A 26844-nucleotide genomic window follows, 5' to 3' on the forward strand; every position below is an offset into this window, starting at 1 on the left:
CAACATTGTAATAAAACCAACACTCCTGTACGGTAGTGAGACATGGACACTGACAAGACAAAAAGAGAAGAGACCGAAAATCCTCGGCCCTGTATATGATGAAAAAAAGGAGTTGTTGTTGTTGTTGTTCTTGTTCATGTTCTTGTTGTCATTGTTGTTGTTGTTGTTGTTGTTGTTATCGTTGTTGTTGTTGTTATTGTTGCTGCCGTTTCCTAGATTGTCTGCCCTAGTAGTCCCGTCTCCCTGAGGAACACCGTGGTTGGAAAGGGGTTTTACCACAAATACTGTTGTTGGCGTGCATGATTGTGTACAATGCAGTATGGGCTGATGTGCTGCATCTTGGATAATTATCTACGATGCGGTCATCCAGTCTCTTCTGGTAGCATTAAAAGGTGCTGAATGGTGGCCGCGCTACAGTCTGGCCAGATGGACTCTGTCCTTTCAGAAGAGAGAAGATTCAGATGGATGGATATCAGGGGGTCTGGTATGCAGCAATGTATTGTCTCTCAGTCTGTTGATAGAGTGTAATGGTGGCATAGAATATTCCTTGTGTGTTGTACATACGTATTTGTAATATTGTTTATTATTGTATATTTAATGTATTATTATGAGAACCAAGTGTTCATATTAAGCGTGTATGTTTTTCCCGCCAAGTCTGAGCTTGGTGGCGAGGCTTGGCGTCGGAGTCAGTTTGGATTACGCCTTGAGAACGTACGCACGTTTTTTGTCTGTAGTGCTAAATAATTTACATATATATATATATATATATATATATATATATATATATATATATATATGCTTCGATTTTGTTTCATTAGCCACCCGATACATAAAATGGTCTTGCTGTGGTCAATTGTTTTTCTCGTTTGTTCGGTGGGTCACCGAGTGGTGGTGGCCGAGCAATATAATGATGGCATAGAATATTCCTTGTGTGTTGTACATACGTATTTATGATATTGTTTATTTATTATTGTACATTTAATGAATTGTTGTGAGAACCAAATGTTCAAATTAAGCGTGTATTTTTTTCCCGCCAAGTCTAAGCTTGGTGGCGTGGTTTGGCGTCGGAGTCAGTTTCGATTACGCCTTGAGAGCGTACGCATGTTTTTTTCTTTCTGGTGCTAAAATATATATATATATATATATATATATATATATATATATATATATATATATATATATATATATGTTTGAATAGCAAGAATTTTTTTATGTTAAGATGGTTTGTTCTTGTATGATAATGAGATAGGCGAATGATGTTTAGGGTTCTAGCACAGAACTTTACACTTATCATCTTTATTTTATGTTCTATAGGAAGGATCTTATTTTCTGTGTGCAGATGAACTGTTAGTTTTGGTCCATCTCAGTGCTTTATTTTGTATTTTTTGTAACGTGGTTGTATTTGCTTTGCTGATTGTTGGGAACCGAACCATATTGTGGAAGTATAGAGGGGTTGTTCTTATGCATTGTTTAAAGACTAGTCTCTTACTGTTATCTTTCTTATTAATTTTCACTGTCAGATCTTTGACATGTAGGCTGAAGGTCATATGAGTATCAAATGTTAGACCTAAAATATATGGCGCCCTTCTCCAATGTAAGGGTTTGGCCTTTAGTTTCCCTGTAGGGAGCTTTTTTATTTATGCTTGTCTGGATTATCTAATGTGACTGATGATTTCTGGGGTGAGGCTTCTGTTTTGTTATTTCTGAGTAATTTTTGTTCCTTGAACATAAGAACATAAGAACATAAGAAATAAAGGAGACTGCAAAAGACCATAAGGCCTACACTAGGCAGCTCCGTATCCATCACCACCTGTCGTCCCCATCCATAAAGTTGTCTAATCGTTTTTTAAAACAACTGATAGTTTCAGCGCTTACTACGTGGTTACTAAGTTTATTCCATTCATCGACCACCCTATTTGTAAACCAATTCTTGCCTATTTCCTTCTTAAATCTAAATTTGTCCAGTTTATACCCATTACTGCGAGTCCTGCCCTGTTGTTTTATTATGATGACCTTGTTTGCATCACCCTTGTTATAGCCTTTGATCCACTTGAACACTTCTATTAGATCACCCCGCACTCTGCGTCTTTCCAGAGAGTGTAAGTTTAGGTGCCTAAGCCTCTCTTCGTAAGGCAAATTTCCGAGTCCTTGTATCAATTTGGTCATTCTTCTCTGTACTGATTCTAGTGAATTTATGTCCATTCTGTAGGACGGAGACCAAAACTGTACAGCATAGTCAAGGATGGGTCTAACTATCGCTAGATAGAGTTTAATAATTACCTCTGCACTTATTTTGTAGTTTTCATTTTGGATTATGGTAGTTAAGTCATCTGCATAAGGGAATACATTAGTGTTAAGTTTTGGGCCAGGGGTTGAAAGGTCACTTTGAATGGATGGGGCGGCATAGGTAAGAGTATTGCTCCTAGAGATACTATATCTTATATCCTTTTTTTTTTTTTTTTATAAAAAAGAGAAAATCTGGGTTATTCTGCAATGTTTCCCTAGTAACAAATTGGTTGACCAATTTTTGTCTTTGTTATAAATATCTGTTTCTATGATTGTTTGTAGTATACCTCTGAGAACATTGTCAAATGCCTTGTTAATGACAATAGGTACTGAAACTCTCCTTTATGGTGGGGTTTTCTTGTTGAATCCCTCCAGCACTTTTTAGGAAATGTTTGTGAACAGTTTGCTCATGGAGTAACCCTTTTTTAATCCATGTACTTCGGGGAAGGTAGGCAATTTTGTTATAATTCTTTCTGATACCAATATTTCCATCCGCAAGGTAACTAGTAATAAAATTGGCCTGTATGAAGCAGGATCTTCAGAAGGTTTATTCGGATGACATTTGGGGGATCAAGAACAATATGGAGTTTGAGGATTAGTCTTGGAGAGGTTGTTTTGTGTTTTGTGTATGTATTTAACTAATTGTATTAGCCTAATATAGGAAAAGAGCATAGTCCCTCACTTTCCAATTATGATATATGGCTACAAATTCACATATGGTTCCAACTTCTGTTATATCTCTTTGTACTCCAATTACACTGGCCAACAAATAAAAACAAAACAAAATCTGGTATGGAAATTTTTAGCTTTTCTAGACTAATTTTGGGTGCTTAATCTAAATCTGGTCTCAGAATTGCTCTATCACATCACATTTTTAACCTATCACCATACCCCATTTTCCTGTAATTTTCTGCAAGTATTACCTTTTCACTTTTCCTCATTTCATGCAAACTGCTTCAAATGTTTTTACGCGTCCTTACATACATATATTTTTTTTACTTTGTTTTTGTTTTCCTTTGCGTCGCCAAAGAAAATGTGAGACAGTTGATTTTTGAGCTGCAGCGAAAGGTTAGGGTCGCTCAATGTTGTGACTTTTTTGCATCGAGTTTTCGTTTTTCTTATATAGACATTTTGTTTGTTATTTTTAGATAGCTGTGCAATATACAGACAAATTCAAGTATTCAGGAGCCCTTGTAACGGAAAGAAATGAGATGGACATTGAAGTAAATGAAAGGACTGCAGCAGGAAACAGATGCTATCATGCTCTCTCTACTATCATGAGAAGCAGAAAGATTAGCAAGAAAAGAAAAATGAGGACATACAATATTGTAATTAGACCAACAGTGTTATATGGTTGTGAGACTTGGACATTGACCAAACAAAGAAAAATAAAACTTGAAGTCTTTGAAAACACCATTATTAGAAGAATTCTGGGCCCAGTGTATGATGCAGAATCGGGAGAACGGAGACGAAGGCACAATAGGGAAATTAGAGAACAGACAGGACAACAAATGCTGAATAATGTCGCAAGTGGGAGAAGGGCAAGGTGGGCCGACCACTGTGCCAGGATGGAGCCAACAAGATGGCCAAAAATGGTGATGGAGGGAAGTATAAGGAGTAGACACCCCCATTGAAGACTTAGGTACCGGTGGAGCGATGGAGTGACGAATGACGTGGCCCGCATTAACCCTGACCTACAAAATTGGAAGGAAACAACGGAGGACAGGTTGGTCTGGAGAGGCATAGTGAAAGCGGTGAAAGGACTGCAGTCCTGATAGCCACTGGAGTAAGAGTAAGTATTGTTATGTTCCCCCAAGGTCCCTGATTCTCACTGTTTTTTCCATATTACTACTCCATAATTTAAGTCAGCCATAAGAGTTACATTCTTAATTTTTTCGATTGACCTTTCCAGTTTCTTATCAATCCTCTGTACTATTGTTCCATGATCTTGATTTTGGAGGGATATATGCATGTCATGTCTCTTTTTCCATCTCCTTCAATCGTGATTTTTATATCCATTATCTCGGCCATTCCTTCTCCCAATTCCACTCTAACCTTTATGCTTCTTTTCACCTCTACTATCACGTCACCTTCCAATTTTCCCCTCCTGTCCCCTCCTCCATATGTTGTAATTTCCTTCTTGCACCAGAGCACCAATGTTTCTATTAAGCTTCGTTATTGCAAAGCACATTGGCCCTTTCTCCGTTAGTCATTTATTTCTAATTCTCCTGATATTAACCCGTTTATATTTGTATAGATTATATCTAGTCATTTTACTTCTCTCCTTTTCTTTCTCCTCTTTTTTCAGACAACCCTAATCTCTGAACTATCACTTTTCAGTAAAACTCTTTTTTTTTTTCTTAGCTTCTACCAATCGTACTATTTTCTCCCTCTCCTCCTATGAGGATCCCTTCTTACCCAGACATCCTTGAATTTGTCTAGTTTCCATGCCTTTTTCATTAATGTAATTCACCCACCGTACATTGCTATTTGATTTTTACTTTCATTGGCCTTGCAGCTCCTTGTACATATCTACCTAAACTATATTTTTCTCTATTTCTTAATGCATGCCTTCCTCAATCCCCATTATTGAATTATTATTTGTACTATTTCATTGGCTCTCCATCTTGTATTTCTCGTTTTCTTCTTATACTTCTTATATTTCTTTTTCTTCTCCTTCTTCTTCTTCTTCTTACCGGGTAAGGTAATTACGGTTTAACAATTCATTAGGAAGTCTGAGAACTTACTTGGTAGCGTTCTCAGACTAGTGGTCTGAAATAATGTTGAACTTGAAGGCTTCTGATGTGAACTTAAAAAAGTCCCTTACCTACAGGATTTAAGAGTGATCTGTCAGGAACCAGAGCTCTGGGTGATCTGCTGTTCAGACCCGACGATAGTGTCCGTATTCGGCGGGACTCTTACGTGTTCGAAAAAAGCTCGAAGCCACGGGTTAACTTTTACTTTATGTGATTTCTCAAAGTTTCCCGATTTATCAAACCAAAATGACATCATAGATTTAATAAATAAAAGGGAGGGGAGTTTAATCGTATTTTATTTAAAGTTACGATAGGCGTGGTTCGAAGTTTCAGGGTAGGCTCCTGAATCGAAAGAAAATAACACCTCGAGGGAAAGTTTCCCGAACCGAGGTAAGTACTAATATTCCCAATAATAATTACCACACGGGAAATGTTCCTCCTGCCAATCTACCACTATGTTACATTTCCGTTTGTTTACCACTTCTCTTGTCAAAGGTTCTCTACTTTTAATTACTCAGCGGAAGGAAGGCTAACTACGACCCGGCACGGTTGAGGCCCATTGTCCTTGAGGCCATAGGGTCCATCACCCCCCCCCACACACACACACACACACACACACCAACAGCAAGCTTGACGTACTACACAGACGGCTCAGTGCAAGATCTAAATATACCAGGTCTGACCGCTTGAGCAGTTCTGCGCAGCTTCTGACGTCATTTGGATGTTTCCGTTTTCTCTTTGTGAAACACCGAAGAAAACTGTGAAACGCTAAGGAAGACTGGAATTATTATATTTCCCCCCAACCCTGTTATCTCTCTCTCTCTAGCTCATTGCTATTATCAGTGTGTGTGTGTGTATTTACCTAGTTGTATTTACCTAGTTGTATTTTACGGGAAGGGGAGCTATGCTCGTGGTGTCCCGTTTTCGTATCTCATTTTATCTAAACTATTTTTAAATTCATGTATTGTTTTTGCACACACCACTTTCTCATCTAACTTGTTCCAACTGTCTATTACTCTGTGAGGAAAGCTGTTTTTTTTTCAGGTCTCTTCTATAGCTGTCTTTTTTTATTTTCTTTCCATGTCCTCTTGTATTTCTGTCATCCCATTTTATCAGATTCTTTCTATCAATAATTTCTATGCCTTTCATGATTCTGTAAATAGCTATCAAATCTCCTCTCTCTCTTCTTTGCTCTAGTGTCTGTAGTTCAAGTTTTGCTAGTCTCTCTTCATATGATAGTTTTGAGAGTGTTGGTGCCAATTTTGTAATTGCTCTTTGTATTCTTTCAAGTTTTTTTTTATACATTTTTTTGCACTTGGTGACCATATCGTTGCTGCATATTCCAATCTTGGTCTTATCAGGGTGATCAGAATTTTCTTCACCATTTCTTCATCCAGGTATGTAAATGCAACTTTGATTGTTCTTATTAAATTATAGTGTGTGTGTGTGTGTGTGTGTGTGTGTGTGTGTGTGTGTGTGTGTGTGTGTGTGTGTGTGTGTGTGTGTGTGTGTGTGTGTGTGTGTGTGTGTGTTTTATGAAAAGGGGATATATCGTCGTGTGTGCTTATATGTGTACATGTTCACATGTGTGTGTGATTCATCTTGGTCTTTTGGATCACGTATTGGACTCGTGATCGACAGCTATTTCCCTCCCGGAAGAGAGCTCAGAGCTCGTATGTCCGATCTATGAACTTACACGCACACATATCTCCAACTCCCCGCCCACGAGAGTTGGAGTAACGACTCGAAACAAAGCGAGACTGAAAAAAAAAATCATCCCGAAGAGGATTCGAACCAGGTACCGCCAATATCTTACCATTGTATGTCAGACTCTCAGCCAATTGCGCCACCGAATTCTTGAGTGTCTTGGTTGTGTGTGTGTGTATTTATATAGTTTTATTTTACGGGAATGGGAGATATCATCGTGTGTACTTATATGTGTACACGTTCACATATGTGTGTGTGTGTGTGTGTGTGTGTGTGTGTGTGTGTGTGTGTGTGTGTGTGTGTGTGTGTGTGTGTGTGTGTGTGTATGTGTGTGTGTATATGTGTGTGCGTGTATTTTATTGGAAGGGGATATATCGTCGTGTGTGCTTATATGTGTACATGTTCACATGTGTGTGTGATTCATCTTTGTCTTTTGGATCACGTACTGGACTCGTGATCGACAGCTATCTCCCTCCCGGAAGAGAGCTCAGAGCTCGTATGTCCGATCTATGAACTTACACGCACACATATCTCCAACTCCCCGCCCACGAGAGTTGGAGTAACGACTCGAAGCGCAGCGAGACTAAAAAGAAAATAAACTTGGGCTGGTTTCGAATCAATTATCGCCTACATCTTGACTTTGTAGGCCTGACTCTCAACCAATTACGCCACCGAGAAATTTGATAGTGTGGAGAGTATTTGTAAAATTCTATTTTACGGAAAGGGGGAAATATCGTCGTGTGTACTTATATGTGTACACGTTCACATATATATATATGTGTGTGTGTGTGTGTGTGTTTTATATACTTGTATTTTACGGGGAGATATCGTCGTGTGTGCTTATATGTGTACACGTTCACATGTGCGTGTATTTGCAGGGAAACGATGAAAATTAACATTTGGCTTAATTCCTCTTTGGTTTGAGCCACAACCCTTTATGGTACAATAAGCCATATTGTCAAGATCTATATATACCGGTATATATAGATCTTCATTGTCAGAATATAACTAATTGCGTGGAGCGGTGCGAGCGGAGGCAGCGACACTTCCCGTACGACGAGCCAGCTACAACTAACAGCAACGGGACGTGCGAAGCCCACTTTGAGCAGCCAGGTGATGTCACGGGCCCGCTGCGCCAACTCTCTCGAAATTCGGTCGGAAGTGGTTAGACCTGGTATATCTAGATCTTGGCTCAGTGGACCTTCTCACGGGAAGGTGTGGCGTGGCTTTTACAACCGCCGAGGGGCAACCGCGCTATGGAGAGTGAGTGACGGAGGCTCTACTCTTCAGACGGAGCTTACTGCCATCTCCAAGGCCCTGGTCCACGCTTTCTCCGCTGGGCAGGGAGTAGTCGTCATCCACACAGAGTCAATGGTGGTATTAACGTCGTTCGGCCCATGAAGACAACAGACGACGTCTACTTAACGACATCAATCTAGCACTCGGTACAGATTCCGTACCAGCATGGAAGGTCTGCAACATTTTGCTGGATCCCCAGTCACGCCGGGATTCCAGGAAACACTATTGTAGATTATTCTGCCAATGCAACGACGAGGTTCAGCAACATTACACTGCCCTTGGCACCCACGATCACACAGACTAAGAGCGTCATTATCAAGATGGACAGAGTAATGTCCAGGGCCAACCACGACAGCAAACTCCGTACTTAGGAATCAGCGTTGTGTTACTTCCTCGTCACTGGGTACGAGGCAGTCCACCTGCCTCCGGGTAGAAGGGCGGAATTTATCGTCCACAGGACTCGCCTAGCATATCGCTGTGGGTGGCAAGTGCTAAGCGCGGGAAGAGACAATCACAAACGCTGCAAATTTTGTAGAGCCGAGATGCAACCACCCCTTCACCACTACCTGCTAGAGTGTAGAGCCACGGGCACCCTTCGCCTGGGACTCAGCCCGCTGCTCACTGCGGCTGGTGGGACGCGGCACCTAACTGTCTACCCTTCCGAGGCAACCCTCAGCCTCTTGAGGGCACACCCTCCCCCCGGCAACGCCTGCGGCTGAGGGATAACGCCTCCCCGCCCCCGAGATCAGGGTGCCTCCGTCAAAAACAGTGGCATCGCATGGACAACGGACCGTGTATATAAACTGTTCCGGACCACCTGCAAGGTCGAGGTCCGAGCGGGTACCAGCCCCGCAAATCAAGAAAAAAGAAAAGATGCACTGTAGGGCCTTTAAATGAATAATCACTTACTTTGAGTTCAACAATGCGTCCTAGTGTACTGTCAAGGAGATGACGCAACAATTGTCGCTTTTGAGGCTGCACCAGAAGATTGTGACAAGTGTCCAGGTTCCGCGCCACACAAAGGTAGCTCACATACGTGTTTCGCAAATGTCGAATCAATTCACCCTTTTGCTGTAAGACAAAAAAGGGTATCTTTGTCAACATCAATATATTTCTACATCTACAACATACACAAAACCCTCATAAATGCAACAAAACTCACCACATCAATATACACAGATTACACTCAATTAGGGACGATAAAGCGCAATACAAAGAACATCATTCTGGCACCTGTTGGCACCCTCCCCCCCCCCCAAAAAAAAACAGGAAATGATAAGACAAACAAATAACAAACAAATAACAAAAATTAACATACAAAATAAACATCTACATGCCATTAACAACAATACCTTCAGAACGCACCCCACAACTTCAATCCCTCAACATCACAAACAACATTGTGGGTTACAACTTTGACACGCATCATCATCATCCATGGTTAAACTTACAAACGTCAGATCAAAAACGTAACTTTCTAGACCAACTACATTCTCTGAATACATTAAACTCCAATAAATATCTGTGCGAATGGTCACCAGAGGCGACCGTAATGTAATCGGTAAACATCCCTGCCCGGGCAGTGAGAGGTCCCGGGTTCGATTCCAAAGCGTTGCCAGCTTTCCAGTGACGTTACCTATCCAAATTGACGCAGTGATTTCGATCCAGAAGCAGAGCAGATTCTCGGACCGGCGGAGACCCATAGAATGGCGATGTGCGAATAGTTAATAGAGGCGACGGTGATGTTGTAAGCACGCCTACCCAGACAGTGGGAGGTTCCGGGTCCGATTCCAGGGCGGTGCCAGCTTTTCAGTGTTCCTCCCTATCCAAGAATCCAACAACTCAACCCCGTCAACATAATCAACAAGCAATATCTTCAAACATAGTGCACAACTATGAATATCATGAAATAATATGTAACCTTTCTTCTAATTTCTACTGAATAAAATAACTACAGAACTAACAAAATCAATATGTAATGCCAAAGTTTTTCCTATGCATTTTTGTATTGTTCGTAGTGATGTATGTAAGATCTATGGATGAAATTTCAGTAGGTTAATTTGAACTAACTGTGAATCATGGGATATACCCTGCCCCACCTCCCCTCTCTCTCTCCGGGCCTACGTGACCGACGCGCAATTTTTCCAATTAACGACAGCGCCCCCCCTCCTTTCCCTCTACCCCTACCGCACCCTCCATCTTCGCCCCAAAACTTACCCTCTAGCGTGGTTAGCATAAATGTCCGAACCCGAGAAGACAGTTCTACGCCTCAGGTTACCCGCATACAAAGAAAAAGAAAACTATGTAGTTTCCATAATGTCGGAATTATGTACGCCCCTGTAAATACTCCAACTAAATCAAATCGGCCTAGATAGGCAAATGAAAAAAGGTTAGGAATATTAACTCACGGTCCAGAGAGGAATCGAATACCAGTCAGGGTCTCGGGGTACTGGAATGTGATGGAAGGCTTTGACAAGGTCGATCCGGGAGTATATGCGAGTTCCTGCAAGGTGTGAGGAAAGCTCCTGTATGTTGGGAACTGGAAACCTACCCATCACAGTTCGCGAGTTGAGGGCGCGGTATTCACCGCATGGTCTGATGTCGCCGTTGTTTTTGGGGACAATGTGGAGCGCCGACGACCAGTTACTTGAGCCTGGGCGAATAACGCCTTAACGCATGGGGACTTCCAGTTCTGCCTTCGCTAGTTCGAGGCATTCTGAAGCTAGACGACGGGCCTTGGCGTAGACTGGAGGTCCCGTAGTCTATATGTAGTGCTTTACGTGGTGTTTCACGGTCATGGTCGTGGAGTAAGGTTGTGTCAAAGTAGGGAAAGACCTGAGGAGAGAAGCAAACTTGTTATCGGCACTGATGGTTGAAAGCTGGCTTACTCCGGTTGTTGGTCTGGCGTTGGATGAAATCGATGTAAGGGGATCGTGGAGCTTGCGATTTTTAATTTCGATCAGGAGATCAAAGTGGGTAAATAGATCGGCGCCAAGAATTGGTTGGGAAACTGCTGCAACGTAGAAGGTTCACTCGAAAGATCGGCGAAGGTTAAGTTCTTGCTGAAATGTCTTCCTCTTGAAGACAGGTTTCTTGATGCCCTTAGCTGTTTAGAGGTAAGACATTGGTGGTAGAGACTGCTGGCTTGCTGTGGCAGGCAGGACAGTGAGACTGGTACTGACGCCATGAAGTCATCAGTGAGCGTGGCTAGTTCTTGGAGTGAGAGCTTGTTCTTGGCGCTGAAGAGGTTGCCTGGATGTTTGGTGGCAGGCACTATAGAATAGGTGGAGTAAGGTGAATTGGTCGAATGTAGTGCATTTGTCTCCGAGCAATCGCTTCATGCGTCGCAGCAAGTCGGACGGATTCTCATTTCCGAGTTCTTTGGAGAGAAGATCCTGCAGGCGTGTAGATTCGGAAGAATCGAGACGGGCCAGAACTGCTTGCCTCAGATCCTCATATGGGGTATTGGATTTAGGTGCCTTGGAGATGGTGTCCGAAACCAGGAGGAGTACGTCACGTGGTAAGAGGCCGCAAGCATGTGAAAACTTTGTTAGGCTGGTGGTAGTACCTGTCAGAACACTTAGTTCGCTGCGATATGTTCACCATTACGCACACTCGGGATGAACAATTCCGTGCTCAGTGCTATCAACTGGTACTATTCCTAAAGAACAGCTATCATCCATAAGAATGGCTAGGATATTCTAAGCTTATTGTATGACTGATCTCTATTAAAAATGCCGACGATACTATGTACAACAATGGCAGGTGACAGTCACTTTCATTGCTAGAGTAAGAACCATACCAGGTTCCGATTTTTTTTTTTTTTCTGCGCTCAGTAATGATATAATCAGTTACGCTGTGGAGTAGCATTCTGATGTACCCCAGATTGAGGTTTTGCGACGACTGGGTTTGATTATTTGAAAGACTTCACCGTGACGAATTATTAGTTCTATGATAGTTACAAAGGCGAAGTGAATAAAAGCCTTGGTCATATGCTACTCCTCACAGGTGGCGCCGGGATCTGGGTGAAACGAAATATATCGGACGGTAGATGACAATCACTTTCATTCCTAAGGTATGAGACCAAACCAGGTTACATCTCATTTGTACACTCAGTAATGGTGTAATAGGTAACGTGATGGTGTAGCATTCTGATGTACCCCGGGTCGAGGTTTGCGACGACCGGGTTTGATTATTTGAAAAACTTCACTGTTACGAGTGTTCTATGACAGTTACAATGGCGAAGCGAATAAAAGCCTTGGTCATATGCTACTATACCTCACGGGTGGTGTCGGGAGCTGGATGAAACAAAAAATATCGAACGGCAGATGGCAATCACTTTCATTTCTGGAGTATAACACCAGGTCTTATCTACGCCCAGCGATGGTGTAGTCTGTTGTGTGGTGGTGTAACAGTACCCCGGATCGAGGTTTTTCGACGACTGTGTTTGATTATTTGAAAAACTTCACCGTGGCGAGTGATTTGTTCTGTGACAGATACAAAGGCGAAGCGAATAAGAGCCTCGGTTATATGCTACTATACCTCAAGGCTGGCGTCGGGATCTGAGTGAAATGAAGTATATCGGACGGCATATGGCTATCACTTTCATTCCTAGAGTATTAGACTATACCAGGTTCCGGGTCTTTTGTACACTCCGTGATGTTGCAATCGGTAACGCGGTGGCCTAGTAGTCTGATGGATCCCAGAACAGGGCATTGCGACGACCGTGTTTGATTATAATTAGATCAGTTAGATTGCTATACATTCCATCCAAATCGCTGACCTGTCTGTTGAGCCCCCGCCCCCAAGTGACCTGACCCAAGGTTTGCATATTACCCTCCGTGACCCGGCCCCTGGTCATGACCTGACCCCTGGTCATGTACCGAGACCTGACCCGTATAACATTTCATATTCAGTTTCAAATAGGTTTTCGTATTGTCAGAGTTTGCTTTCCTGAAGTCTGGTACTTGGACGTTATTCGTACTTTTTAATTCTTCCCAAATAATATTAAATCTTATTTCTTGATGATCGCTAGAGCCTAGACTATCTCCCATTTTTACGTTACTCTTTAGGTGCTCATTATTAGTTAAAATTAAGTCCAGAGTATTTTCTCCCCTCGGATCAGTCTGTACAAGACGCCAATAATAATTTTCTTATTCTTGCCTATAATCTCTACTCAAATAGATTCCGTACAGTCCTCTTCCTTAATCGAACTGCTGACAATACAGTTTATTGTATTCTTAACCTGCCAATCCTATCCTTGTGAAAAAAAAACTTATATCCTTCTATTTCGATTTCCGGAAGGAAATATTTATCAGCCATATTGATCCATGATTCAGTAATAGCTATAATATCAAAATTCTCTATCCATGCTTTACCTAGCAGCAAATCAATTTTGTTAATTATGCTTCTGCAATTTGTATAGTAAACTTTTAGTTTATCTTCCCTCCACCTGCTTTGGTGATTCTTTTCACAGTCCCTCTCTAAGTTGTTTCTAATGCCTAAACTATAATCCGATACTTTCCCCCCTACTCCCACGTAATCTACCCGAAAAAACCCTGTAGGATGCCTATTTCTCGGTCAAGGGATTCAGCAAGGAGCCGAAATCCTCTGGGCGACAAGTGCACCCCGTCCCTTGTATATAGATGATTCCTACCGTAAAAGCGATCCCAGTTGTTGACAAATGCCCATCCATTGGCCTTACAATGTTTTGCTAGCCTGCAATTCATTGCAATAGCCCTGGAATGCCACATGCCTTCAACTCTACGCCTCGGAAGGATTCCATACATCAGGAACACCTCCCTTATTCCTAATATTTTCTAGCGCATCCCGGAACCGCGCAAACAATTCCTCACTCCCTAACTTACCTATGTCATTGCCCCCCCCCCCCAGCACTTAAGCAAACGACAGGGGCCTTACCTTCCCCAACTAAACACTCTTCAATCCTATCTCTAACATCTCCTATCCCCGCGCCGAAGAAACACACCTGCGTCCTATGTTTCCTATCTTTATCACAGATGGCCCTGTCTAAGTACCTCACTTGAATGTCTCATACAACCAAAATCTTACCTGTGGGCAGGGATCCAGCGTCTGCCCTTCCCTTTTTTCTCTTGAATTTCCTTAGTTTCTTCTTCCTCTAGACCCGCTAGTGCTTGAAACGAGTTCTTGTAATTGAGTGGGGCAGGTGAGGACTTTTTTCCACTTTTCTGCATCTTATTTGTCACCGTTTTTCATCCAGGCTCCAAGCTAGTTTTGTCTTCCGTATTTTGGGCCTTCAAGCGGAGAACTCGATTCTCCTCTTTAAGGCACTTTACAGTATCCTCCAAGGCTTCAATTCTACTAAGTAGAGATTGTACCTCATCGGGGCTGAATACGGTAACACAACCACTCACCATATCACTATTTGAAGCAGCTACCCGGTTGACCTGACCTGAGTGACGACTACTGCTCAACCTTTGAGTACCACTACAAAGTCCATTATTGCCCTATCAACCACCCTTCCCTTCACTGCCCTTCCCCATGTATACTTATGCTTGACTCTCCTTATATTCTGTTTGTTACAATTAGATAATTGTCTAAACACATCTCCAACTTCATCTCTCTACCAAGATTCTTACCTGGTACCCCAATTTTTTTTACTACTCCTGTATACACCACATTAACCACATCACCACGTTCCCATGCACCATGCGGGCAACGTCACATTCACCCAGACATCGTGGCGCCACACTTCCGCTCCGAGCCACAGTGCGGCGACTGCCGAATCAGCAATTTAGCAAGCGCACAGAGGCGGACTCACACACAGACACACGAACACACCAATAGATGCAGTCAATCGCCAACTCGGAATAACACACGGCAACTCAATAGCAATCAACCCTTCCCCCCTTGATATATTATGTATTGTAGAATGGGATATAGGTAGTAATTATGAACCAAGAACAAACTTGTAAAGGGCCAAACACTCCGACTAAAAATCTTGACAAGGTGACTGAGAGCACCTCAAAATTCAGCAGACTCAGCATTTCCGGAAGACAAAACCGGACTGCACGAGTCAAGGAGCAGTCGGTGTGTGACGTGCCCTAGTGAAGAATTGTGTACAGAAACTGTGTTATAATTTATTAATAAAGGAGAAAAATTCGAATAGAGTGAATTACCACGTAGCACCTTACGCCGCTACATTGAATTACCACGTAGCACCTTACCTCCGCTACATTGGCGGCAGCGGTGCTCCCACGCTCTGAATAGAAACGCCGTCCTCAGCCATACAACCAAGGTTACACAACCAATCCAACTGGCGAGCGGTGCTTCCCATTTCTAAACTCCGAAGAGTCAAGCCTACTTTACACCAAGAAACACTGGTTACACTCGTGCCTACCACAGAAGGCCGAATAAAATCTTCAGCCATTCGAGCCACGCCTACCACTCAGAAGGAGCAGACCACGGTCAACGAAGAAGAAATCGTTTGCTTCGTCAGCAAGCTTCCAAGCAAACGACACGTCTACCCACTACCCCTCCACCAACCACTCCCTTCGAGACGACAGTCTGAATTCTAAGATTGCATCAATCTTAGAATCGGTGGTGAAATCGAAGGCTTTCGATTTTAAACCACCTGGTGGCAGTAAGCTACCATAGTCTCTGTAGACAGATGTCTACAGTGACACCTCTGTCAGAATAGAAGAATCTGTCAACTCTATCACCATTCAAGCACAATAACACCAAGTACACAATTCCGGGCAATCGTCGCAACCGACTCCAACCACCTAAAACCCATATCAAGGTAAATATTGTAATTCCTATCCACCCTTCATACCATTTTATTATATTAATAATTCCCGTCTACCCCTGAAATCCCCCTGATACTCGCTTTCTCTCCCATTCCATGCGAGCACCATACACCTAGACTTCATACGTCTAGATGTACCCAACCACAAGCAGCCTCACCTGGAGGTAATTGCCCACCGTCAAAACAAACCAATCTACGGACAGCGACAGCCCCACCTAACGGTAACTACACAGCTGTCTACACTTACAACTTCGAGTGTCCAAGGTAACAGTGCTATATAATATAATTGTACATGCATTAATTTTTATAGATTTCACTATTACCTTGTTATATATATTGTACCTACAAGAACTTTCATATTACCCTTTTATGCATATTTACAATTTTATGACATTATTATTACCCTGTTTTACATACATTGTATCATTTTGATATGCATTTTATCAGTTAAGTGATTCTTGTTTGCATTATACACATTTTTATTAGAATATTCTATATATTACCCATTGATGACTTATATCTCTCCCCTTATCTAACTATAACACACTATTTTTTAGGTAATGCACGCATCCCTAGTTAGACACTAACATGGCTTCAGGAACGAGATCCAAAGTCAAGAATTTAATTGACTCATTCCTTTCTCAATCGAAAGAAAAGAAACCCCCCAGTGACATCGATCATTCCACACCTAAAGTAGATTCTACAATTATTCCCGAGAATAACGTTGACAACCCACACTTAGAATATGTCCCATTCCACGAAGAACTGCTTGACGCAAACCAACCACTCTTACCCCTCAACCCCCTCCCCCACACCTCACCACAACTCCAAGTTGCCCCTCATGTAGACCCCCAACAACAACCCCCAAACCCCACAACCCATGTATACGAGAACTTAGCCTGCCCTTCTCCAAACGTCAAGTCAAACATCCTTCACCTCAAACCCCTACCCAAATCCATCGCAACATCCTCACCCACAACTCCCATCACAACATCCTCACCCACAACTCCCATCACAACATCCCCACCCAACCCAACTGCCAACCAACCCACATACATCCCAACACCAACCTACAATAGTCAATAACTACCAAACTATCTCCCCTCTAACCAAAGTCCCCACCTTCTCTCAAACTAGCGGACTCTCCATCACTGACTTCCTAACGGCATGTGACCTTTTTTTCTCTAAAAATCCTAACTACTCTAACTTAGAGAAGATAAATCTATGCCGCCAGAATATACAAGCCTCAGATGAGCATAGATCCACGGCTCGAATGCTTGATAACCTTATTGCTGGTGGAATCACATACAATGAATACAAATCCCATCTGTTTAATGTCTTTCAGAACAAACAAACAAACAACATTAACTTTCTCCTCACATTTCTAAACAACACTAGAACTCAAAAACAGACTAACATCAAAGACAATGTTGCCAATGCAATAAAAGAAATTAGGGAAAATCTAGAAAACCAAAGCCCTTGGACCTTCACAAACATCTCAGGAAAAAAAAGCAATGACATTAGAAAACCTATACACATTACTAGAGATAGGCCTTTATCTTTCCCAACTCCCACCAAAGTGTCAAAAAGAAGCAGCTAGAAGGGATTTAAACACCAGAAACCCATTAGCTTATAATTATATCTTAGATATCACCAACGCTTGCAACATTTCCCTCTCCGACCAGCACCATTATGCTAGACTAAATAGCCTTCAGTCACACCAGGCCCCTAGCCCCAATACAGCACAACCATCAACCTGGTGTTCCTACCATCTTTCAACAGCTCACAACACCAGAGACTGCACACAAAAACAACAAATACAAGCACAAAACCGCACTACCCCTTGCTCAGTTCATGGAACAACGACTCACACAGATGCCCAATGTAGAGCACAGCAACACCAACAACCACAGACACAACACCGCACTACCCCTTGCTCAGTTCATGGAACTACCTCCCACACAGATTCCCAATGTAGAGCCCAACAACAAAACCAATCACCCACGCACCCCCCCCCCCACACACACACCACTCAACATATCAAGACCAACACGGCCAGGTAAATACTGCAACCTACACAAAACCACAACTCACTCCAACGAGGAATGCTCTCAACAAAGATCACAACCACATCCTCATCAGAGAACAAACAGACCAGTTACGGCATCACAACAAACACCGTACTCCCACAGAACGTCAAACTCAACACACACAACTCAACACCGATTGGGGGAACGTGTACCAGCCTCACGCACCAGACCACCATAGGAACGTCCGACCCACCCCACAACTATATCACTCTAAAGGTAACACTAGATCAAATCAGTGTTGACATGATGGTTGATACAGGCACAAACCTGAACCTCATCCCCAGAGCTCTCTACGAATCACTTAATGACCCACCCCAAATCCAGTACTCCAACACAGAAGGCCTACTGATAGAAGGAAGTACCATATCACTTCATGATATGATAGACTTAGATATAGAAATTAACAAATCTAAGGTAGGCCTCACATCCTTCCACTTAGCAGATGCATGGAGTCTCGACCACCAAGGGATAATAGGTTTAAAGTCCCTACGAGAATGGAAGTCCATCATCAACTTAGATACCAACAAAATCTCCTTCCGAGATGAAAATGACAACTCCAAAATCCCTGAAACACCCGATCCAGACACACAACCTCTTTCATGTCTATCTGGCTTAAATAACCCCACTCCAACTAAGAGCTACTCATTCCGTCCACCACCTTATGTCACCTCAAAGGCACTGATGTCTAACACAGTCATCATACCCCCTAGACATTCAATAACAGTCCCACTTTATATACCCGGAGCAATCGAACATCAGGATGTCATAATTGACCCAGATACGTCAAGAGTTAACAACATATCCCTCGAACCTTCATGGGATTTAGTGTCAGAAAATAAACACACCCTAGCTATGTTAACAAATCTCTCCGACCAACACCGCAAAATCAGAAAGAACACAAACATTTGTTCAGTCCACCTCCATAATTCCCCAATCCAAGAACCACTCCCACAACACATCAACACTTTAGGACAAACACAAAACCTCACCCCTATCCACCCCAACCAAATAACAACATCAGCCAACGAAGAGATACGTAACAAGCTACTAAACCTCCTCCAAAGGAATAGATCGGCTATCGCCTTAGAAGGCGAACCTCTAGGCAAATGTGATATAACTAAACACCACATCCAAATCCCCCCCAACACCACCCCCTCATACACCCCCGCTTACCGCATACCCCACAGAAGGAAAACACAAGAAAAAAACAGAGTGCATGATATGTTACACCAAGGTGTAATTTCTCACTCAGATTCCCCTTGGAACAGTCCCCTCTTCCTAGTCCCTAAGAAAGACGGAACTCTACGCCCTGTTGTAGATTTTAGGAAAATCAATCACCTAACTCAATCTGACCCACACCCACTACCTGCCATGCAAGATGTCTTGCAATCTATAGGAAACGGGAATTCTGTGTTTTCCACAATTGACCTTAAGTCAGCCTTCTGGCAAGTGGAACTGACAGATGAATCAAAACCCGTAACTGCATTCTCCACAGATAAGGGACATTTCCACTTCGAGCACATGCCCTTTGGCCTTAAGAATGCCCCCTCAACCCAACAGAGATTAATGAATCGCATTTTCAGCGATATGATAGGAATCTCATTATTCGTCTACTTAGACGACCTCATCATCTATAGCCCCACACAAACTGACCACCTCCATATACTAGAGATTATCTTAAAAAGACTAAAAAGCACGGGATTGAAAATCCAACTAGGAAAGTGCAAATTCCTACAGACGGAACTCACCTTCCTAGGCCATAAGGTAGACACCCAAGGCATCCATACCACCACAGACAAAATAAATGCCATAGCAAATTTCCCAACCCCTAGAAACGCAGATGAAACAAGAAGTTTCGTAGGACTAGCCTCATACTATAGACACTTCATACAAAATTTTGCACACATAGCATCCCCTCTCACCAAATTCACAAGAAAAGGCGAGACATTCAAATGGTCTGAAGCGGAACAGACAAGCTTCGACACCCTTAAACATGCTCTTACCACAACTCCTGTCCTAGCCTTTCCTGACATGAAGAAAGAATTCCTTCTTTACACCGACGCCTCCTCTAAAGGAATAGGCGCAGTTCTACAACAAAAGGATGAAAACGGGAAAGAGCACCCCATTGCATACGCAAGTAGAGTACTAAATAAGCCTGAAAGTAATTATTCAACAACCCACAAAGAAGGACTTGCATTGATATGGGGTTTAAAACATTTCAAATATCTCATACTAGGATACAAGATAAACATCTTTACAGACCACCAACCCCTAGTCTACCTCTTTAACTCTAAAGACCTACATGGCAGAATTGCTAGGTGGAAAACCACCTTACTAGACTTTGACCCTAAAATCACATACTTAGCTGGAAAAGCTAACGTAGTAGCAGACTCACTAAGCAGACAAATTCACATATCAACCTTAACAAAAACAACCTGTATTCCTATGCAAGACCTTAGAGAAGAAACAGACAAAGACCCGACATGGTCTAAAGTAAAACAACATCTACTTTCAAGAACACCCTTACAGTCCCGACCACCTGTCCCTATAGAGGAACTCAAACTGGTCGACGGAATCATAAGGAGAACCACTAACGACAGAGAAGTTACTGTCATCCCCAAAGCCCCAGTTCCCAAGGTCCTACACATATTGCACGACAGCGCAATGGGAGGCCACTCAGGCAGGGATAAGACACTGACTACTGCTAGGCATTCATATTTTTGGACACATATGAAAAAAGACATAACCACACATATAGACTCATGTGTCACTTGCAACCAATTCAGAGGACCTGACCCCAAACAACTCAATATCAAAGACATCCCACTCCCTGCTGAACCATGGGAAACACTTGGCATTGACCTACTTAAAATGCCAACGAGCCATCAAGGTTCCAATTATGTACTCACGGCAGTCGACTATCTGTCAAAATACACAATCCTAGTTCCACTACAAGACAAAACAGTAGAGACTGTGGCCAAAGCATTGGTTAACAACATATTCTGCAGGTATAATATACCAAGACAAATGCTGTCTGATAACGGTTCTGAATTCAAGAACGAAGTAATGCGCGAAATAGCACATTTATACAACATAAATCAAACCTTCGCCACTGCCTACCATCCACAAGGGAATGGACTAGTAGAACGCACTAATAGAAAAGTGCTTGAAATCCTCAGACCTTTGGCCAACGATCTTTCGGATAGTTGGGAAGATTGGCTACCCCAGGTACAAGCCAGTATCAACAGCACAGTCAACTCCGCAACAAAGATGTCCCCCCATGAGATCATATTTGGCCAAAGAATGCGGCTACCCTACCAAATCTTTAACCAACCCCCACCCCCCTTATACAACCTAGAAAACCTTACACAATGCCTAAAAAGAGGCATGCAAAGTATATACAAACAGGTCAGAGAAAACCTCAAAGCAGCCCAAGAAAAAACCAAAACCAAACAACACAAACGATCATCTCCACTCAACATAACACTTGGAGACACAGTCATGGTCAGAGACTCTAATAGAACTAACAAACTCAAACCCAAGTTCCTAGGCCCCTTCACAGTCACAACCTCACTCCCCAACAATGTTTTCCTATTAACGGACCCTTCCGATCACACAACCGTAACCATACACGGAGAGAAATTAAGAAAAGTCAAACTTAACCTAAACGCAACCCCACCTCCCAACCAGAACCCACCCACCAGACTAACAAATAACCCAACCAAGCGAAATTCCCATCACATGACACTACGTCGACGCAACTAAAACATACACTTTAGCTCTCGCCCCTGAAGATGCAGGACGTCATGCATTCCTCAGTGGAGGTTAAAATGGCCAACATTACAATAAGAACTTCTTTCCGCATATCTATCAAACCTTCTCTACTTCCTTCCGACCACTATAACCTTAGCGAGAGTCAGATATACATATCCTTAATCACTAAAACAAAAACTCCATCCACAGGATGCAACCACTACTACTACCCCATCCTAGCATTAACTATCTTTCAAGAATCTATTCTTATCCACATACCTATGGACCCGATCAAGAGATCCTCCCTTTGGGAAATTTACCCCTTTCCCTACCCTTACCAAAACCGCACCATGACCCTCAACCTGCCAACCTCCACCATCCTAAAATCAACTGATGGACAATGGATAACCCTTACCTCCCCAGAAACCATGGCAACCTGCAAGACAGCACGTCCAAACTTCTATATCTGCCCAGCTTACCCATTCCATTTCCAACTAACCAAATCCCAACCTTGCCTCTCAGAACTCACAACACCCAAAGTCAACCTTTCCGAGACATGCGACTTTCGCTTTTCGGACAACACTCAAATACACCACATCCACGTAGGAAATAAACACTTCATTTTTCCTCCCCACCCCACAATAGTATCCGTAATATGCCTACACAAACCACCCTCCCATCATAAGATCAACGGCTCTATCACCCTACCAGACACCTGTCACATCTATATGATGGACTCAATGCTCCTACCTAACCAACTCCACTACCAAGGCACTCTAAACACCACCCACAATCTAGGTCCCATAACCCAACTAATACTCCCACCCCTCCCTAAGATCCCCGATACCATCCTCCCAAGTGAGATAGACATGGTACGTCTCCTAAACAAATCAACTACCCTTGATATAGACTCTTTAGACCTACAATATAAAATCTTACCCTATGCCTCCACTGCCCTCTCAACCTTAATCATCATTTTTATAATAATAATAATAACAAAGTACTTTTGCATGAAATAAGTGCTTGAAAAAGGTTTTCCCAAATTGCTGTAAACCTAGGATAAGTTTTACCTTGTGTCTCACCAATATCTTAACATACTATAGTGCCATACAAACTCACAGATAAGAGTTTCTTAGAAAACACAGATAGTGCCATACAAACTCACAGATGAGAGTTTCTCAGAAATAATATATAAGTGTCACACAAACTCATAGATAAAAGTTGAAAATATATATGAATACTGGTGAAACACAACCTTAGTCCCCATTCAGAGACACAACATCACATACCCATTATTTCTTGTTCAACATGTCCTCTTGGAACCCTCATAATCAATTCAACATCACACACACCCTTCTCCACTTATAACCACCCAAAGATTTTGTGTCTCTGACTATATAACTATATATATATATATATATATATATATATATATATATATATATATATCAATATTATATTTGTTAACCATGTACCATTAGGTGCCGGGTGGCACCTAACCCCAGGGGGAGGGCGATATGTATACACCACATTAACCACATCACCACGTTCCCATGCACCATGCGGACAACGTCACATTCACCCAGACATCGTGGCGCCACACTTCCGCTCCGAGCCACAGTGCGGCGACTGCCGAATCAGCAATTTAGCAAGCGCACAGAGGCGGACTCACACACAGACACACGAACACACACCAATAGATGCAGTCAATCGCCAATTCGGAATAACACACGGCAACACAATAGTAATCAACCCTTCCCCCCTGGATATATTATGTATTGTAGAATGGGATATAGGTAGTAATTATGAACCAAGAACAAACTTGTAAAGGGCCAAACACTCCGACTAAAAATCTTGACAAGGTGACTGAGAGCACCTCAAAATTCAGCAGACTCAGCATTTCCGGAAGACAAAACCGGACTGCACGAGTCAAGGAGCAGTCGGTGTGTGACGTGCCCTAGTGAAGAATTGTGTACAGAAACTGTGTTATAATTTATTAATAAAGGAGAAAAATTCGAATAGAGTGAATTACCACGTAGCACCTTACGCCGCTACATTGAATTACAACGTAGCACCTTACCTCCGCTACACTCCATCTATTGGCTTACCCCCCAACCCTAGCATTCAGATCCCCAAACACTACTTCATTGACATCCCTCCTAAAATTCTCTAAACATTCATTTAAAATTATCAAAAAATCCTCCCTCTCCTCTTCACTTTTCTCAGTACCAGGTCAATATGTACTAACAAAAACCCTTATCTCCCATCCCAGTTTCACCTTCACACACATTAACCTTGACGACACTTCCCTCTATTCCACCACGTGCTTCTCCTTTATCACTTACAAACAGAGAAACTCCTTCTCTCCCTCGTCTCCTCATCACTCCCAATACTCTCCCCACCACTCTCCCTTTCATCTTAATTTCGCTTAACAATATCACAACCTCTCTCCTTTTGCTCTCATCTGTACTACCACCACGCACATTTAATGACGTAGATTTTAGGGTTCCGGTTGGAGTTCTCCTAGAACCTCTTATGTCTTGACTTTTTCATAAGATGAACATAATGTGAGCAGGATCCCTAGCCCTCCACCTCCACCACCACAGGGAGACGTAGAGTCACAGAAGTGGTAAACGACAGTTTCAAGGGAACAGCATAAAGAAGGGACAGATGTAGAATAAAAGTAGCATCATTCCTCTGTGATTAGAGATTTTACTCTAAAATAGATCATGTTGGCTTCAGCCCATAGGGGCGTCCCAAAAAATTTCCTAAAATATTGACAGCATGCTACAATGCAACAACCACTGCATGATAACAAGCAACATGCAATCAATACCTCAGTACGGAATAATACATACCAAAGCATTATCAAAACTTCATTGTTCATTGATTATGGAAACTCATAAGAACACCCACATCATTTATCTTTTTATATATCTAAGTAGATTAAACTTAGTTAAATTCTACACTACATGCAGAATGCCAGTCCTGCTACGAGGGTCGTTCCAAAAGTAATGTCTCCTATTTTTTATTCCACCCAAAGGGATCTGAGGGGATTGCAAATTGCATGGTTGTGACGACTGAACTTATGCACTCATGACCTGAAAGTTTCCTCTCTCTGTTGCAGATACTGATGGTGTGGCACTCTAAGAAAGCAATCCCTGTCATAGACGTGCGTCAGAAGCAGAGATGCGTCATTGAATTCCTCCATACAGAAAAAATTGAACCAATCAACATTCACCGGCGCCTGGTGAACGTTTACGAAGCCGATGCAGTTTATGTCAGCACAGTTAGGAGATGGGTTCGTCGATTTCAGAGAGGCGACAGAGATGTGCTGATCGGCGGATAACGGTGAATGGAATGCGTGTAGAGTTGGATATGGGTGTCAGTGCTCTGGAAACGATGTTGTCATCCCTAGGATACAACAAAGTGTGTGCTAGGTGGGTTCCACGAATGCTCACGCAGGACCAAAAGGACCACCGACGGGATATCCGTCACCTTTGGTACGAAGACGAAGGTGGCGGATTCTTGGACCGCATCATCACTGGTGACGAGACGTGGTGTTACCACTACGAGCCGGATTCCAAACGACAGTCGATGGAATGGCACCACTCACACTCCCCAGCAAAGAAGAAGTTCAAGACGCAGACATCTGCAGGCAAAATGATGTGCACCGTCTTCTGGGACAGGAAAGGCGTCATCCTCCTGGATTTCTTGAAACCAGAGGCGACTGTCAACTCTGACCGTTACGTTGAAACGTAGGCCAAGCTGAAGGCCCGGATTGCCCGTGTAAGGCCAGAGAAAAGGGAAACATTCCGTTTGCAACACGACAACGCCAGGCCACACACAAGTTTGAAGACCGCGGAATGTGTGACTAAGTTCGGCTGGACGGTGCTGCCACCGTCAGACTTCCACTTGTTCGGACCTCTGAAGGACGCATTACGTGGGCAGAGTTTCCCCCGACAACAACGCCGTAATCGCAGCCGTGAAAAAATGGACCGCCTCGGCAGGCGCTGACTTTTACGACTGAGGCATCAAGGCTCTCGTTCATCGCTGGCAAAAGTGCATTGAGACTGGTAGTGAATACGTAGAAAAATAAATTCTGGAGCACAAAAGGTCGCTCGTTTTAATGGTGCCACTCCCGTCTTCGTAGCTCTTTAACTTTTTGAGTTAAAAATATGAGGCCTTACTTTTGGAATGACCCTCGTATAATAAAAAATTATGGTCAGGTTTGTATAGTGCTCCGTACTATGTAGGTATAAAGACAATGGAAAGTTAAAGTATGGTATGATATTCATGAATGTGAAAAAATAGACTTTTTTTTTCTTAACAGCAAGCTCTGACTTCCACAAAATCCTACTGTGATCTGAACAGCTACTTTCTGTATATGAACTAAATTCATGGCAGCACTGGTTTGGTCTTGCTTTCAACAAGTGAAGGTAACAAATAATAATGCATGCAAGTTTTGAGGAAAAAAAAAAGGATATCTCTGCTGTGGTCTAACGAAAAAATTAATTATACAGGCTCACATCATGATGGAAAGCAGCTTCAGTTCCTTGTTCACTTTCCAACACACGGGTGAGGTGGCTCTGGGTCGCACCCCATAGGTCATTGTACGTTCTGTGAAATAGATAAGTATATAATTACAGTTGTGATTGTGGTATAGTGCTATGAGGGGCCCTGGCGTTCGACACGAGCAGGGCACCATAGGGTTACAAGGACTAAAGGACTCTGTCACGGGCACAAGGCCCTCATTGATTGAATATGTAGGACGTGGCATCGCCTTCCTTCTGCGCAGGGAGTACGACGTTGCCCCCACGTCAGTCTATAGCCGTCTGTCTTACTGGGAGCATGTAGCTCTCCTATTGTGGTTCTCTTCTGTACGCTTAACGTCACAATAAAGATCCCAAACGTCCCCCCGCGTTTCTGTTGCATACATAATAGTGATCACCTATTTGATTGTCAAATAGAATTACATGTGGAATGGAAAATATAAACCTTTACCAAAGTGTGTAAAACAAACGGAATACCACTCCTGAAATTTGCTTTGCACCACATACAGTTGGAGCAAGGCCTAGATATATTCAATAAATTCCAACTGGGGATCCACATAGATTAATTTAACTCACACAAACTAGAAGATATACTTTCGATAAAAGATTTTTTT

At 42.7% G+C, this 26844-nt stretch overlaps 1 protein-coding gene across 1 annotated transcript in view; it reads right to left on the minus strand.

Annotated features, from left to right (window-relative positions):
- Positions 1-26616, minus strand: part of LOC143034102 (IQ and AAA domain-containing protein 1-like) — a 110246-nt gene extending 83630 nt beyond the window's left edge. The window contains exons 1-3 of the mRNA XM_076200045.1: positions 26522-26616; positions 26207-26297; positions 8958-9119 (exon numbers count right to left, since the gene is read on the minus strand). Coding sequence (XP_076056160.1) covers positions 8958-9119; positions 26207-26297; positions 26522-26616 — 348 coding nt within the window. The remainder of the gene's footprint in view (positions 1-8957; positions 9120-26206; positions 26298-26521) is intronic.
- Positions 26617-26844: the final 228 nt, after the last annotated feature.

Source organism: Oratosquilla oratoria, chromosome 16, assembly GCF_046742065.1.
Source record: "Oratosquilla oratoria isolate Oo_2021 chromosome 16, ASM4674206v1, whole genome shotgun sequence".
Lineage (NCBI taxonomy): Eukaryota > Metazoa > Arthropoda > Malacostraca > Stomatopoda > Squillidae > Oratosquilla > Oratosquilla oratoria.